The sequence below is a fragment of the Scomber scombrus genome, chromosome 5 (assembly GCF_963691925.1).
Source record: "Scomber scombrus chromosome 5, fScoSco1.1, whole genome shotgun sequence".
Classification (NCBI taxonomy): domain Eukaryota; kingdom Metazoa; phylum Chordata; class Actinopteri; order Scombriformes; family Scombridae; genus Scomber; species Scomber scombrus.
Window position 1 is genome coordinate 29,135,024 of NC_084974.1, and position 17,275 is coordinate 29,152,298.

Genomic DNA, 17,275 nt, shown 5'->3' on the forward strand with positions numbered 1-17,275 from the left:
GCTTACAACTTGGGGACCCACGTGAAGATGCATGCCACATGCCCGCAGTGTGACTCTGGCAGTGGACCTTTGTTGCATGTCATAAATCCCATATCTCTCTTCCCACTACAAGAAAGAAAATGGTGTTGCTTGATAGTGCTGCTAGAGGTCAAAAGCTCCACAGGGTACCTTTAAGCCTTAGATGCAATTAAGCTTGTTTTGTGTGAACACCTCAGTAGAGCTGCAACTAGTGGTTATTTTTATTAATACATTTCTAAATGATTACCAGTCAATTATAATAATATATATTATATTATATTATATATTATATATATAATTATAAAAATGGTCAGCTTCATGTCACAAACACATATTATACATGAGCTACTTAAGATGGGTCACATTGTCCAGGCTGTTGGTATTGGCCATAACAGTGTTAAGAGTCATATGAAATAGCTTGCGGCTATCTCCTATGTTACATTATATCCTGCATACACACAGCGCAAAGCTTCAAGTTTCCTTTTTTTATTGTAGTCATTCCCAGCAGCCATCCACATCTTGACAAAACATGTTCTGAACAGGAAACAGACAGTAGTTGTACTTCCTTACAGTATGTGTTTTCCCCATAGTGAGAAAGGGAAAAGAAAAAAGATCCTCACCATGTAGAAAGTGTCACAGCTATGGAATAAACGCTGGAATATTCAGAGGGGATTCATGTCCTTGACAGTCCAGTGCTCTGCAGGCTGCAGTACACCCAGCAGTTGCTCACAGCCAGCGCCACTATGAAACCAACCAGGTCCGTCTCTGTCACTCATCCTGCTCCATTGTTTTTCACTGAGGCTGATTTGAATTCTCAGTTACTTGTCCTGGTATGTTCACTGCAAAATATACTGTAGGTAGCTGATTTACGTAGGTTGGCAGGCAATTTTGTATTGGTTTTAGCATTGCTCTGTAATGAGTTATAGTAACCTGTAATAGGATGTGTGGCTGAGGCCCGCCCATTTTACAATTGAAGTGGAACTGAGGGCAATAGGATTATTCAAACTGTGGTTCTGGCTTGTTAAAGCTAAAGGACTCGTTGGTCCTAATGTTTAGCTTTTCATTTGTGACTCTCTTCCTGACTCAGTTGTTATATCAAAAAAATAATAAATGATACACTTTGTGCATTAAATAGTTTGTGTTTTGCTTTTTTTTTTGACAGAGATGACAGCTGTGGTCACTGAAATCCTTAAACTTGACATGTCGATCAATCTTTACATGTTCCATGGAGGGACAAATTTTGGCTTCATGAATGGAGCGTTTGCTGTTGGAATACCATCACCTAAACCTATGGTAACAAGCTATGGTATGTGTGATAGATCTGTTTTTTCTTTTTATGGATAAGAGTCAAGATTGCTTTAACACAGCGATGTGTATTTTATAGCATTTGAATAAAAAGACTCTCTGTAAGGGTTAAGGGACATACTTTCTTATACAGGGTTGTCAAGGTTGAACTAGAGGAATGCCACTAGGTTTCTGACAATTTATAACTGCTGGTTATAACTTGTCAAAGTCTACAGATCCTGCATCAAAGTAGTCTGCAACAATTTATGAGGGGAAAAATATTCTTATTGAAATAGTGACACTAAATACAGTCTGAGCCTACAGTGTCTGCTTGCTACATTGAAATAAATGTGGGTGGGATAGGTAGATGAAAATATGTTGAGGATATTTTAAATGTCTATAGATGGCGCTATCCTTACTCAGGAGCGTCTGACCTTCGGCTGCATTGAATATGCAGAGCATTAATGGCTTCATTACCTAATAAAATGTGTGGGAAATGTAAATCAAAGCTGGTACAATGGGTTTTATATCCTCCTCTAGGGTACTTAACATTGTAATGACCTCGTTCTACAGAAAAGGGGAGAATTCTGAAAACCGCCCCGCAGTAGGGAAGGCCACCTTTGACCTGCAGCAATCTCCATACCTGTGTTTACTCCTTTGAATGCCGTTTACCTTCTTGCCTCAAAAAAGGCTCCATTTTCTGTCAAGATAACCCAAAATGTGCCTCGGCCCACTGCTGTCTCAAGATGTTTGATAGGGGAGTACAGTGAAAGCATCTGCCACGGTAAGAGGCATCCCTACCTCTCTCTGGCTCCCAAGCCTGCTGTTCTGATAGCGCATTATCTTTCAGATTATGATGCTCCATTATCCGAGGCTGGGGATTACACCACCAAGTACCTTCTTCTGAGGAATTTATTCAGCCACTACCACAGTGAGTGTTGTGTGTTGTTGCTGAGTCAGGCCCCACATCTTCTGTCTCTCTTTCTCTCCTTTTCCTTTCATCTCCCCCACTTAAGTTAATTCTCCTTGTAGAAACCTGTTCTCTGTTGGATAAAGCAGGATAACTTTGCATATGATTACAAGCACGGATTAGATATGGGCTTGTGCATGTGTGTGAGATTTCTGCCCAAGTCAGAGACCCTCAATTACCGCCCGTTGTGAAAATTACATACTACGTCTTGTATCATGTTTATTGCTTATGCAGTTCTCTCTATTTGTAAAACACAGGGTTTGTGGTTGGGGGCAAATGTTTCAAGTGTTTTGTTGCCAGGAGTAGAAATATAGCTTTTGGCAATCTGGGATTGAATCCAGCACAACAAAGTAATAATTTGCCCAGCGTTGTGGTGATTGAAGATGGGTTGAAAGGCTGCCTGTGCATGATTCATCCGGATGTTTTGTAGTCTGCTGAACAATGAGCAGTGGCCTGGATATCAGAGTTAGTCTGAGGAGGCTTTGTGTTCTACCCAGCAACCACAAACACATGGCCTAATTCTTTAATTAGATCAGCTTTATATTTTGTTTTTGTTGGGTTGTCAAATCATGTACATTGTGTCAGTAACTCTATACCCCGTGGTATTGTTTTTGCATAACTAGACACGGGTAAGGATGATCTGTCTAAGTCCCTACACTGATCTTTGACAATAACATGACTCATGACTCTCTTAAAATAGACCTGTTACATTTATGCTTTGAGGTATTTTTATTATTTTTAAGCTGTCAAAAATTTAAAAAAAATACAGTGTATTGAGCACTGCTACACGTGCATTTGGACTCTTTGCACACCATTGATGTTACCACTTCATATTCCATTTTCTATAGAGGGTAATGTAAGGATGCTACGAATATATTGATAAAATATCCTTTAGCATGGAAAAAATTCAAATTTGTGTCAGCAAAGACATAGTTTCATAAAAATGTCTTTCTTATACGGCCTCCTCCTTTCTTAGTTATTATACTTCATATATACTACTAAAGGCGCTAGCTTGTAAGTGTTGTGGGGACACATTTAGAGGAAAGGTGTTCACCATTATCCTTGAAGCTATCCTTAAGTGATCCAGCTGTTACCACTTGGTCATAAAGAAATGCTGTCAAGTCTTTTCCAGAGGGAGTGCTGGTGTCTCTGCATGGTTTAACACCTTTAAAAGCAGTTGGAGGGCATGGGCAACCTCTGTTAATAGTTGTAAAGAGCCTGTTTTGTAACACAGAGCACAAACCGGATGCTGCTGTGGAGGGCAAATTGGCTCACCCATGGAGCATTGAAAGCAGTTTCCAAAGGGACAAGTGACTTTTATGATAAGTATTCAGTGATTCACAGGCTGCAAACTATTATTAATTCTGCAAGGAAATGTAGAATGGTTTCAGTGGAACATTCAGGCTACTTCCTGTAACAGCCTGGGGTCTGGAGAAGAAGGTCTAATAGCTAATAGCTCTGTGTCAAAAAAATCAAGCAACCTTTTCTATATTTCTTTCTTTCAGATGTGATTATGTCTAATTCTGCATCCATTGGATTGTATATGTCACTGACTGTGCTTAAAGATAAACACATTCCTGTGCATTTTGGGTGATTTTAAGTCAACATTTATGATGTCTTTCCCAGTAAAATTGGTGTGCATGTATATTTTGCTTTCCAAAACTAGTATGGGGGCCCCTGGGTAATTAAAGAAAATGAAAATAAATTGACATACAAAGAAATTGCAACCTACTTTCATCTTTCCGTCTTGTTTTTACAGCCCAGCCTCTCCCTGATCAGCCGCCTGCTCAGGAGAAGAGAGCATACCATTCTGTTGTGGTCAAGCAGCACCTGTCTCTGTGGGACATTCTGCCTTTCATTGACAAGGTGAGCTACACACACAGAGTAAAATAATAAACATCATCCATGTGGCATTGCTCAAAACAGAGTTGCCAGCTTGTATACAGACAACAGTAATGCACACAAACCAGTCACATTTAATTCAAAGGAAATGTTCTGTTAATTATGTGGATGTCCAGCTGGTTGTGACCTGTATAGTGAAGTACATTACAATAAATAGTTGAAGAAAATCTGTCTTAGCCTGATGAATCGGATTCAATTCTATAATTCCCCAAAATTAAGTAAATCTTTATTTTATAAACAAGGTATTTTACAATGTTTTGTTAGTTAAAGCACACCACTAAATTCATTTTACATTCAATTAAATAAAATAAAAACAACACACACAAGGATTTCTGTCACAAATGGGTCCAATGACTCAAATCGTTGGTCATGTTAGTACAAATACTTGAAATTAAAATATATGCTAAATGGCTACTATTATACTATTATGTGTAGCTATTATAGTACAAAGTATGGGCCCTAATATATCAACTGTCCTTTTATTCCAAAAGTCATACATAAAATAAAAATAAGGGAGGGACATTTGTTGAAGCCATGAAGGATAGGAGTAAACCCAGTTAAAGAGTAATCTCCTGTATGGGATGCTCTTGAAAGTGTACAGAACGCACTTGCAAGGAGACAAGGATCATTTCATTGGTCAACGCTACACCTAGCCTGCTATTGGTTGGGGGATTTTGACAGGATTGTTGCGCAAACAATCTGAGAGCAAAGCAGAAATCTGAGAGAAGCCTGAGTGTGAAGAGAAGGGCTGAAGATGGAGCAGGGAATCTGTGCAAGCAACAATATATCTGAGTGCAAGCATACTGTACAGTTTGAGCTGAAGCAAAGCTAATTTAAGTGCAAGCCGGGGCTATATGAGTGCGAGGAGGTATAAGTGAAAATATTACAAAATCTGAATGTGAAATCAATAAATCATGCTCTCAAATTGAAAGATCATGCTCCTGAATAAAGATCGGAAAAAAGCCCCATTATTAAACAATCTTTTTGGAGCGTGTCCTCATGTATGCTTACTGTCATGTCCACCAGTCAGCTTCAGCCATTTACACCGTGCTCCTCTGAGGCATTTATATTTAAAACAGATGTAGCACGTCTGGCAGTTGCTTACAACATTAATTATTCACTCCCCGTCGAAATAATTTGCTTCCCTCTGAGACGACAATTACTTTGCTCCTGACCAGCCGCACACACTTGTTTAAAACGAGCGTTTTCTCTTCGGTGGCTTCAGAGAGAGTGAGTGGGATGTCTGAGTTTGATATTGTATCTGTATGTTTGAAGGTAGGTGGTTAATCGTGTCAAAGCGGGGAGTGTTTATTGACTTGTGAAGAGTGCATAATGCACCTCCCAAGGGTATGCAAAAGAATGTTGCTGAATAAAAGAATTGCTCTGAATGCCAGACAGGAAAGCTTCATTAGATTTGATAAATCATCACTGTGGATGAAGCCATCTTGCAAGTGGGAGATTGTGTGGCAGGAATCATAAGATCCCATCTGCCTTTAGAGTGCTTTTGAGATTTGGAATGTGTTCTCATTAAATACAGGAAACCTTATGTAACCATTTCATTAAAAAAAATCATCTAAAAAGTATGAATTTCAGCAGCACATTTGAATACCTTTACAATGTATGAAACTTACTAACTGTCCTTTTATATTTGGTAGCCTTTCAAGTCAGAAAAGCCTGTAAACATGGAGAATCTCCCTGTCAACAATAACAATGGTCAGTCATATGGCTACACACTGTATGAAACCGTCATCACAAGTGGAGGATACCTCAACTCCAAGAACAACATCCGAGACAGAGCACTGGTGAGGACAGGAAGACAGACGACACATTTTCTCTTTTCTGTGTGAGAAATTTTACACTTGTCTTTGTGAGGAAACTGCTAGTTGTAAATCACACTCATGATTAATGTTCGTGCTGAATACAACTAACAAGCTCATGCTGAGACCAGTTGGTATTAGTGTCACACTGTTATGAAATCCTGCAGTTCTGCAAAGCTGATTTTCAAACATTTCAACAAAAGACAGAAAATAATGTGAAGACAAATCCAATCTATGCGTCACCTGGAGGGCAGGGGCTCAGACGATTTTATAGTCGTAGACATCCAGCTGTAAATTTCATTCACGTCATCTGCTTAGCTCCTGCTGAGCCTTTCCTCTCTGTTTGTACCTTTGTTGTATGTTCATGTTTGCAACAAAAATGGTTTCTCATGTGGCTGTTTTCATTTTTCAAAGTATATTATTCTCCCATTTTTCCCATTGTCTTTTTCCTCCCTAGGTTTTTGTGGACAAACATTTTGTTGGTGTTTTCGATTATAAAGTGCAAGAACTTGCACTCCCCGATGGGAAGGTATATTGTGTGTGTTTGTGTGTTTTTTGTGCGTGTGTCCTTGTATATGTAGTTTAGATCCAGTTAGCTTTTTTTGAAAAGGATAAAGTTATTGATATTAAACAACACGCAGCATGTGAAAGCTTCAGGGGATGCCAATAGATGTTTTTGGCGGCGAGGCACCGTGAAGCCGACAGCAAATCCTCAAACCAATGTTTATCTTAACAAATTTGAATAGTCAAATTCAACTCTACAGAAAAAATGCCAACTAAGATTAGCTTTGATCAGTTACTCAAACCAGACCAGCTGAAAGGAAATGTTGCCTCTGTTTTGTTGTAAATTATTTCCATTGAGGAATGCTGCTGTATTTCAGCTATGCCTCTCATGTTGTATGTATTTTTCCCACTTTAGGGAAAAAGAACGCTGGGTTTACTGGTGGAGAACTGTGGAAGAGTGAATTATGGGAACACCCTGGATGAGCAGCGCAAAGGTACAAACTGTTCCACAGATTGATGTCGTTGTAGATGTTCCAGTCAGCACAAGTCTTACAGAGAGAGAGACCTTTGAAAGACACTAATTATTAACAGTGTCTTTCTGAGTTACTGTCTTCTAACTCTTGATTGTATTTCCTCACTTGTAAATCACTTTGGATAAAAGCATCTGCCAAATGACAAAATGTAAATTTAAAATGTCTCAAAATCCATATGAAAACTGAAAGCAGCTCTGACTCACCTTGCAGGTCTTGTTGGAGACATTGAGTTGAACAAGCGCCCCCTCCGAGACTTCATTATTCATAGTCTGGATATGAAGCCGGGTTTTGTACACAGGTTTGTTTCTTTCAATTATTATCTAGTTTACCTCCATGTTTGTATTTCTCTGTCATTACATGTTCTCACCTCTGATTCAATCCAGCTGATTATCTCCCTGCTTAACACAGTTAATGGGAGTAGGATGGCAAAATGCTGTCAATACACAGCAAGACAACCAGGCAAATGTTTTGGAACCTTTAAGGGAATTGGAAAACTTAGATTGGGTACAATACCTATGTGCTAATGATGTTGACAACAAATTAAGGCTAAGTTGAATGAAGTAGAGGATACGTTTGTACCAATCAGTAAAATTAGACTGCTGAATATAAAACATAATTTCCCCTTGGACAGGGAAATTAAAGAATAGAATAACTTTACAAGAAAGACAATTATAAGTGAAAACCCAGAGGCGCAGTGGGCATATTGGTTAGAAACTTTGTGAGAATGAGAAGAAATATATATAAAGAATAGCAAGGCAATCTAAACAGACACCAAAGGTTTTCTGGAATTATATAAATAAGGTAAATAAGCCTGGACTAATTCACTAAATTTACTTTAAATTGTATATTGCACTATATTTTTAGGTTTATCTTTATTTTTACTTTTATTTTATTTTATTTTATTTTATTTCTGCACTTTATCACACAGCCTCACCCTCAGACCTTGTTGTTCTTATTTTAGTATTTAGTATTTAGTTTTTCTTCTTACTTAGTATTTAGTATTTTGTATTTAATGTTTTAGTATATTGTTCTTTGTTGTCTTTGTGTATTAAGCTGCTGGACCCTAAATTTCCCCAAGGGGATCAATAAAGTTTACATCTATCTATCTATCTATCTATCTATCTATCTATCAAAAAGTATACAGAATAATACTAACTTCCCCAAAACAGACAAAGATATTGAAAAGGAGAAATATTGTCAGATTACTTCAGCTCTGTGTTCGTGGATGAACTTGAAGGGCACAAACCTGAACTGCCAAGCTCGGAAGTTCAGCAAATACATCATTTTATAATAACTCCAGAGAATAAAAAACTGAACTACAAAATATTATCATCTATAAATCACCAGGGCCAGATGCGATACATCCTAGGATCTGAAAGGAATTGGCTTGAGTGATTACTGAATTTCTAACAGTATTCTATAATCAATTGCTTGAAGAATCAATTTTAGCATCTGAAGGCAAACAGACTTTTAGCAATGAGCAGTATGGATTTATATCAAATACATGTTTCTTGTTAAGTAGTCAGCAGCTTTGGATAGAGGACAGTCGATTGCATGTGGACATACAAAAAGCTTTCAATACAGTTCCTCATTAAACACTACTGCCAAAATTAAAATCACATTGACAAAGATTTAATACAACTGTACAATTAAAAACTTTTTCACAAAACTACTGTACTGTGCACATAAGTGATTTTCCTTTTGTTATATTCAAACAGGTTTACATATGTGTCCTAAATGGATGGTATCTGTTAAAAACCATTAAACATGGAGGGTTATCCCATAATAGTCAAAAGGATTGGTAATTTCCACACACTGAAGTACAACATTAGTTAATTTTTCAGGACCAGGTGCATCCTAACCATAGACTGTATATAAAATGGACGTAAAATCGGTGACGTTACCCATTGGTTTGTGGACTGCTGCTTGGAAGCGAATAGTTTCGGATCTGGGCAGCGCCATCTTGAACATTTCCAGTGCATGCCGGGTAAAAAAAAAACACGGATTCTACTTATATGGGCATCAGGAGGAGCATGAGGCGCCCTCCTGAACCTGTGAACCAATCAACCTGTCAATCACGACGTAGCCACGCCCTAATGCATACCCTGCTTTATCGTCAAATATAAATATAAATCAGGGAGGCCAAAATTTCACAAATGAACATCATACTGCATTGAAGAAGGCTTTAAACTAGCGATTGAGACCATAAACACATTTTGAAAACGTTTACTGAGGTTAGAAATCAAGTGAGAAGTTGGTGAATTCTCCATTGACTTGTATAGAGACGGAAGTCCTTCTGACACCAAAACGGTCGCCCCCTGGTGGCCTTTTGATAGAATGCAGTTTTAAGTTACTTCCGCGTTGGCCTCATTTCAAAGGACCGGAACTCCCCGCTTGATCCTAACGTGCAAATGCATTTCTCTCATAATGTTCCCTTATTATAACCAAATTATAATGTCTTCCTTAATTGTGCATTGTTGATAAAATGCAAGATTGGGGTCATCCACCAAGATGAAGTCAAACACCTTCCACAGCCTTTCCCAATCACCAAATCTTTGCTTGTATTTGTAATGTCCAGGTGTGTATTATTTTGAAGGAAACACATAATAGCAGCACAGATAATCAAAGTCTGGATCAACTGGATTAGTCGGCATTCTGGTTTGTTTAGAGGTTTATATTTGGAATTAGTAGAATATCTTAATATGTTTTCAAGACATTTTGTTACCCAGGCACCATCCTGAAAATGTCAAAGCCTTAAGCCTGGTATGTACGAAACCAAAAAATGCATAATCAAGAGACGTGTCTTGTGTTACAGTATATCCTGGCAACCTTTTAAATTTACTAGAAGGCAAAATATAATCTATAGCCAAAGCAAAGATGGTGAATCTGAATATTTCCCCTGCCACCAATGTCCAACTGTTCACTGGACATTTACTGTGTGCGTATAAAATGTAAAGACATGATATATGATATATGCTGGCTAACAAACAAGCCTCTTAAAAGTCAAGACTGATAGATTTTTAGAACAAACATGCAGCAGGTGTACCTCAACAGTACAGGACAAGACTAAGATATGTGTTTATATGCCATAAAACGTATAGTAAAAACTGTTATCTGTAACGATTTGAGCAAACTGAAATGTGCAACGTATTATCTTCTCTTCTCTTTACAGACTTGAGAGTTCAACTCACTGGATGTCTATGCGTCAGCAGCAGACCTTCCCAGGGTTTTTCCAGGCCACATTGTATATAAGCAGATATCCTAAAGACACCTTCATCAAGCTCCCTGTGAGTAGGAAACCCAGTGGAGTTGATTCCACTCTTGTTAAATACAGGGCCGTGTTATTGGATTTCATTTTATTGACCGGTCTTCTTGTTATTTTGCTTGACCCCCTGGAGATACACAATATAAATTGCTTACTCTGGATTTAACAGAAACCCAGGACCTTAACTTGTGTGCCTGGTTTAATAGGCAGCCCAGATCTACCAAAGCTGGTCTGAGCAAGGACATCAACCTGTATTACTTTGCTTCATGTCTTCACCACATTAACATGGAAATCTCACATTTGTAGATTTGTTATGAATGTTTTACGTCTTGTTAGAAATTCAGTTCAGGAAATGTTTTTTTTTAGCTAATCAGTGATTCAGTATGAATGTATTTTTATATTTAAATGGATCTTTATTTGATACAGTTGGCTTAGACTATTATTAGTTATCATACCTCCATCAGAAACACAGAAGGTTATAATAGACTTTGTACTTCATAATTATTGTAATAAATATTGACTGAATTCTTTACTTCATACTTGATGCAGATCTGCAAATTATGTTTTGAATTCAAGTCACCAGAGAAATATATGTTTGAAACTCACTTAATGCTGTAATTCATTAGATACATTTACATGATAACATTATTATTTCATTAAGTGTGATCATTGGAACATCTGGAATGGCTCTTTACAGTAAAAGGTTCTGCCAATGATCCAATTTTTATGCACTCCTACATAATGTAGTAATGTACTTATTGATTGAAAAGTCAAGTGCCTCTTGACTAATCTGTTTCCTCCTGTTATCCTGTACTGTATATCTCATGGTAACTTTCGTACAGTTCAAGTGTTGAGAATCAAACAGACTGGATGTAGAGATGCTAATAACTATAATTAACAAGTCAGGACATATTTAGCAAGAGATGCAAATTAGAACGGCTTGCCATGTGTTATCAGTAGTCATCAGTATGTTTCTTAATCACCCATTAACATCTGATTGGCTGAATCTGTCCCTTGCCATGGTGAACAGTAGCTGGTTGTGTCCACAGGGCTGGAGCAAAGGTGTTGTATTCATCAACGGCAGGAATCTGGGACGCTACTGGTCTATAGGTCCTCAGCAGACTCTCTATATCCCAGGCCCGTGGCTTAACAGGGGGGACAACAAGGTACTTCTGTCTTATCTTTACTTTCACCTGCTTACCATTCTGGAGACACTTTTATCAAAGTCACCTCAGTACATTTTAGCATGTTTGACCTCAGCAGCATTGTAAGTGATGTAATGCTGTGTACTGATGGTGTGTGCAGTCCCTGATGTTTGTTATCAGTAAGAAACACGAGGAAAGATAGGCCACAGGCCAACGAGGAAAAGAAGAATATCTGCAAATCATTAAGCACCCAATATTTTTAGCTATTACTCAGTCACTGTGCATAGAAAAACTAACTTCTTAGTATCTATCCATACAAGGCCACACCCATCACCACATACACATGTATATTTAAAACCTTTTTGCAAAAAGCTTTAAAAAAAAATATTTACTTTCTTTATTCAATCTTGCCAAAAGTTCGTACTCATGAAAAAAAAGAGAAATGGTTTCCATCCTGAAATAGAAACCAAGTGTAGACACACATTTATTATGATTATTGATTCAGCTTAATTAATTATTATAATTAAAACAATATCAATCACAATCAATAATTCATACATTTTTATTTCATAATTAGTTTTGTTTATAAAATGTCAGAAAACAATTATGCCCATTACTGTTTCCCAGAGCCCATGGTGTCATCTTCAAATATCTTGTTTTGTTTTTGCCCAACAGTCCAAAATATTCAATTTATAATGACATAAAACATAAAAAAAACTGCATATTTTACATACTGGAGAAGCTGGAACAAGCATATTTTTGGGATTTTTGTTTGAAATGTTGTAAATTAATATGTGATGATCACCTAATCACTTAGTTGGCTGATCATTTTAGTTCTTGGTGTCCAGAATTGACGGCCCTAATATTTCCAGGTTTTACGTATTATTAAAATATATAGGATTGTTTCACTAGAATGATAAAAGCATATTACAGATGAACAGTTACAGTACGCAGCTACTGATATTCATCATTACCTAGCGTTGATGTTGTTGAATTCAGTGCTTTCTGGAAAAGGCAGTAAGCTACATATTCTGTATCTTTGTTTCTCCTTCCTGCCTTTTCAAACTTTTCTTTTCTGTGAGCGTGCATATATTGACATTAGCGCCCTACCACCCACTCCAACTGTCTTTTCATGACCTCGGCTAAGCTGGTATTTTTCACTTCATCACAGGTCATAATTTTTGAAGAGCAGGAAACAGATGGCAAGATCCAGTTTGCCAGCAGCCCTGACAATGGCATGGCTGTTGATGTCCAGTGAGAACAGGAGGCGAGAGGGAAGAGGGGAGGAGGAGGAGGAGGAGGAGGAGGATGGGAGAGCTCGGGAGGACTGAGAGCTTTATCTGCTCAGGCATCAACGGCCGGCCACGACCAGCAGCACTCAAAAGTCACACACATCAGTGAACATGATATTTTGTGCCCTATCAGAAAACCTCAATGTAGCACTGATCCAGACTTATCAAGCTATTTTTCACATGGTGACTGTATGACATTCTGTTGTATCCTTTTTTTATTCAATTAAGTAACAGTATAATTAACGGTTACTCACATACTGCATAATTGAAGACCATGGGATTGTGACAAAGAAGGATCTTGATTATAATAAAGTGTTATAAAATCTCTTCCTCTCACAGACTGTATTTATAAATTATGTCCAGGCTGCATAAAAATAACTTTGAATAAAGACTGGTTTGACCTCTGTGTCAGTAGCCAAGGCCCATGAACTGCTTTATTTATTCAGCACAGTGAGAGCCTGTTTGAAACAACACTGTCCGTTTTATGGTCTGCTGTGAGCTCCTGCACAGAAGTCAAAATCACAAGCTGTTATAGAAAATCTCAACTGTTCTGCCTCGTGCTAACCGATGAATGAATAACATCACAATTATTGTAAATTACAATAAACACTAGTTTGCTAATATAATACCTGTTAGGATTAAAGAATAAAATAATCAGTGAAATATGGTTGACCCAGTGTAATTTCTATTAAGCTAACTAAACAGCTGGATAAAAGTAATGTTAGCTTTTCTAACATATAACCTTGCACCACTAACTACACCGATAAAACCAGTAACTAAATGGCGTCAGTTACGTTAGCATAATTGACTTTACCCCACTTATTTTAAACACATAATTCTCCATGTGTGCACATTTGAATTAAACTAAGTCATATCTAACAGATATTCCAGCTCTGCCGGAAGTCCCGGAAGTCTCCCGCATATTGATAGCGGCTCCCTGACGCCCGCAATTGACATACAATCTCCCAGAATCTGGAGCGAGCAAGCAAGAGTGCGTGCTAGAGAGTGACTGTGCGCACGTGTGTGTGTTTGTGTGACTATCAATGCAGCGCGTGTGAGAGCAAAGCATCCTGATAGCTCCGTGTTGCTGCCAGCCCAGGCGGGGAGTTCCGGTCCTCTGAAATGAGGCCAACAGGGAAGTAACTTAAAACTGCATTCTATCAAAAGGCCACCAGGGGGCGACCGTTTTGGTGTCAAAAGGACTTCCGTCTCTATACAAGTCAATGGAGAATTCACCAACTTCTCACTTGATTTATAACCTCAGTAAACGTTTTCAAAATGTGTTTATGGTCTCAATCGCTAGTTTAAAGCCTTCTTCAATGCAGTATGATGTTCATTTGTGAAATTTTAGACTCCCTGATTTTATATTTGACGATAAAGCAGGGTATGCATTAGGGCGTGGCTACGTCGTGATTGACATTCAATGGTTGCTGCTTAGTAGGCCAATCGCACCCCCCGATGTCTGTGTCTAGTCTTACCAATGATTAGCATGTGGGTTTAAGATATTGTTTGGCTCCCCAAACTGCTACTTTTGAAGGTTATGTTACAGCATGCAACCAATTTATACATGATTAAAGATATAAAGACTCTTATTAAATGCATTTTGCAGAAATTCACTATGAAATATCCCTCATATTTTATAAAATGGAAAAGCTTTCATCAATGTGCCATACATAGAACAAGGCACTCTGCCAGTTCTTGTGTACCCTGTGGGCCAAATGAGTAAGATCCCACGATAAAAATACACTGTGTACATACGTCCATTGAACAAAACACTCAGAGGCAGGTGAGGTTCTTCTCAGTTGTTTATTTCTCTTGATTCAACTAACATCGTTCTCCGAGACAGAATTGCTGTGGCAAATAAACAACCTTAAGAGTCACATGCATAAAATGTGATTCACATGAGGCTGGAAGATGACAGTGGAGATGAGGAAAAGGGAGGACTTGTGTGTCAAGTGTATTGTGCCTTAGAGAAGCCCTCAGAGGGTAATGCTCATTAACTGACATTAAATACTGAATAATCTGTACTGCTAAAGTTGATGTATATGTGGGTTGCTTCTACTAGACTAATTACTTTCGAGCATTTGATATTGCTTGATACATCATTTCGTCGGAGTCATAAACCAATCAAATCTCATGTCAGATAATGTTGTGACAACATCACTGTCGAGGCGAAGCCTTTTGAATTCTTCATCGACTTTTGTGTGACACTGCTTCAGGACACATCACAGATAGTCACATCACAGAATCTTATTTAACCAGACCAACCACATGCTGATCTGTACGCTATGTGACATTAGCTTGCCTGCATCTTAGCAAGAGCAACATTAAGTAGATAAAAGCAAGAATTGAGTTTCACTAGAAAAGGAAATGATGTACTTACATAATCAATTTGAGGATAACCTGTTAGCATAAAATGAAATCAATTCATGCCATTTTTCAAGTATAGTGTTAAAAATGAATTCTTACACTGGCATTCTTCCATTTTAAATTTCCACCCAATAGTTTGTTGTAGTGCTAAATTAATTTCATGTGGATTTAATAATTAATTTATATGGAAAGCCAATAATGACCACTCAAGTAGAACTTAGATCAACAGCAGTGCTAAAAGAAGATGTTGTGTGTCTGCCTGATGGTACCGCTAACCTATTTTTGATTTTATGATAATACTGTACTGTATGTGGGCATGCCGTTGTAGAGAGCATGCCCGCAGAGAGCTGGAAAATACAGATTTAAGGGCAAACAGTGCTATGATTCAATTGCACATCCACAGTTGAAATAAATACATAAATAAATATATTAAGTTTGATTTTTTAATAAATAATGGGAGGCAAGTTGAAGAGTAAAACAAATCCAAAGATCAGTATCTTATCATATTCCAAGTGATATATGTAATAACGCAGTTTCTCGAGCTGATGAACCAGAGAAACTGTAACATCTTTGTAAGCTTTCATACTGCAGTGTGCTGCGTGTGTGTGTGTATGTGTGTTGACAGGAGGGGGGCTACTTCTGCTGAGCAATGTTAGATAAGAACCACCACTGTGTATTGCACTGGACGGATGATTTATCAAGTAATCAAGCAGGGGAGAGAATCTATTATAAGAGGTGTAGAATAACTTTGTTAGTGTTCAGCTGTACAGGGTCATAGCTACTGATGTCTATCGTCAAAGGTTCAGTGACTACTCCCTTCTATGATCAACAGATGGATACAAATACAAAAAGAAAACACAAGATACTAACATCAGTCCATAATACTGAAGAGGTGTTGACATGAAATACCAAATTATCAGCAAAAAATAAGACTGACTTTTTATTTTTGTTGTGCTTTTCTTTACCCGGCTGTCACTTCAGAGTAGCATAATCCCATTTCATAAGTGAAAGTTTTTATAAAAAACAAAATATTCGGGGGCCATGCATGAATTATTTTAATATATTAATCATGACTACAGCTGTTTGATAGTGAGTTGTATTGAAAGTCAATAGATGTAGCCTCCAAATTCATGTTTTGGGGAATTTCTGTCTCAAACCAAGTCAAACTGAATTCTTGGGATTTATCTATTGCGTCTGACATGATACTCTTGATACTGTTTCATCCTGCTCTTTTATGTACTTGCACACAGCTGACCTTTGTTAACCAGTGGTGTGTGTGTGTATATATGAACGTGCATAGACAAAGAGAAACATCAGCTTACTAAAATGACACATTGTTTCCCTGTGATTTTTCAAGAATGACACTTTATATGAAAGCTTACAGGAGGATCTGTGAATCTGCCATGTAGCTCATTTGACGTTCTTGAATGCTTCACAAACTGGAGCTTCTGTTACCAAATTAAACTGGTGGTGTGCTATAATTCTTTCCATGTGTTGAACCCAGAGTTAATCTGTGCCTTGTTGTGTGTCACTGTGATGAATTAACCAGGGAGAAGAGAAAGAAGAGACTTTTTAAACATATAAATACAGTAATTACAATGCTTTTTGTCAAAAATTTGTCATTAATCCTCTTATTGTTCTCATGTTGATTTACTATTTACACATGTTGCCACAGAGGAACATGATTTGTGTATTTTTAAGTGCTAAGAAGAAGTGTTAGGATTTTGATGTTTACATATACTGTACGTTTCAGCTCCCTATAGCACAACGAGGGATATGTGTTGAACAGTTGTTCTTCAGGTGTACGGGCTGGCTTAAATGCTATGAGTTATAATGACACTACAAAATGAACGATGATAACCCAAGAGTAAATGTGTATAAGAGTCAGTAGTATTGAACTAGGAAGTCAAGTGCTTGTAAAACACCCAAATCAATTAAATTAAATTAAAGCAAACATTTCATAGTTATCAAAAGAACATTTCCTTCCCTCCCTATGTTTGTGTTTGTTCAAAGAAAATCCACATGAGACACATTTGTCCTTGGAATCATGTTTTCGTCCAGGCTGATGATGTAGTTCTGGTCCTTAAATCCTAGAGGACTTTCTTTCTCCTGAACCGTGTGCAGATCCACACCCGTTTGTGTTTTATTTCTGAGGTGAAGGATATTCTTTAACCT

At 37.8% G+C, this 17,275-nt stretch overlaps 1 protein-coding gene across 2 annotated transcripts in view; it reads left to right on the plus strand.

Moving 5' to 3' along the window:
• Nucleotides 1-13,055, plus strand: part of LOC133980317 (beta-galactosidase-1-like protein 2) — a 44,627-nt gene extending 31,572 nt beyond the window's left edge. For both annotated transcript variants that reach the window (XM_062419006.1, XM_062419005.1), the window contains 10 exons: nt 1,181-1,324; nt 2,153-2,233; nt 4,032-4,138; nt 5,830-5,976; nt 6,449-6,520; nt 6,911-6,989; nt 7,239-7,326; nt 10,201-10,315; nt 11,343-11,459; nt 12,610-13,055. In XM_062419006.1, the coding sequence (XP_062274990.1) occupies nt 1,181-1,324; nt 2,153-2,233; nt 4,032-4,138; nt 5,830-5,976; nt 6,449-6,520; nt 6,911-6,989; nt 7,239-7,326; nt 10,201-10,315; nt 11,343-11,459; nt 12,610-12,696 (1,037 nt within the window). In that variant the 3' untranslated portion in view covers nt 12,697-13,055. The remainder of the gene's footprint in view (nt 1-1,180; nt 1,325-2,152; nt 2,234-4,031; nt 4,139-5,829; nt 5,977-6,448; nt 6,521-6,910; nt 6,990-7,238; nt 7,327-10,200; nt 10,316-11,342; nt 11,460-12,609) is intronic.
• Nucleotides 13,056-17,275: the final 4,220 nt, after the last annotated feature.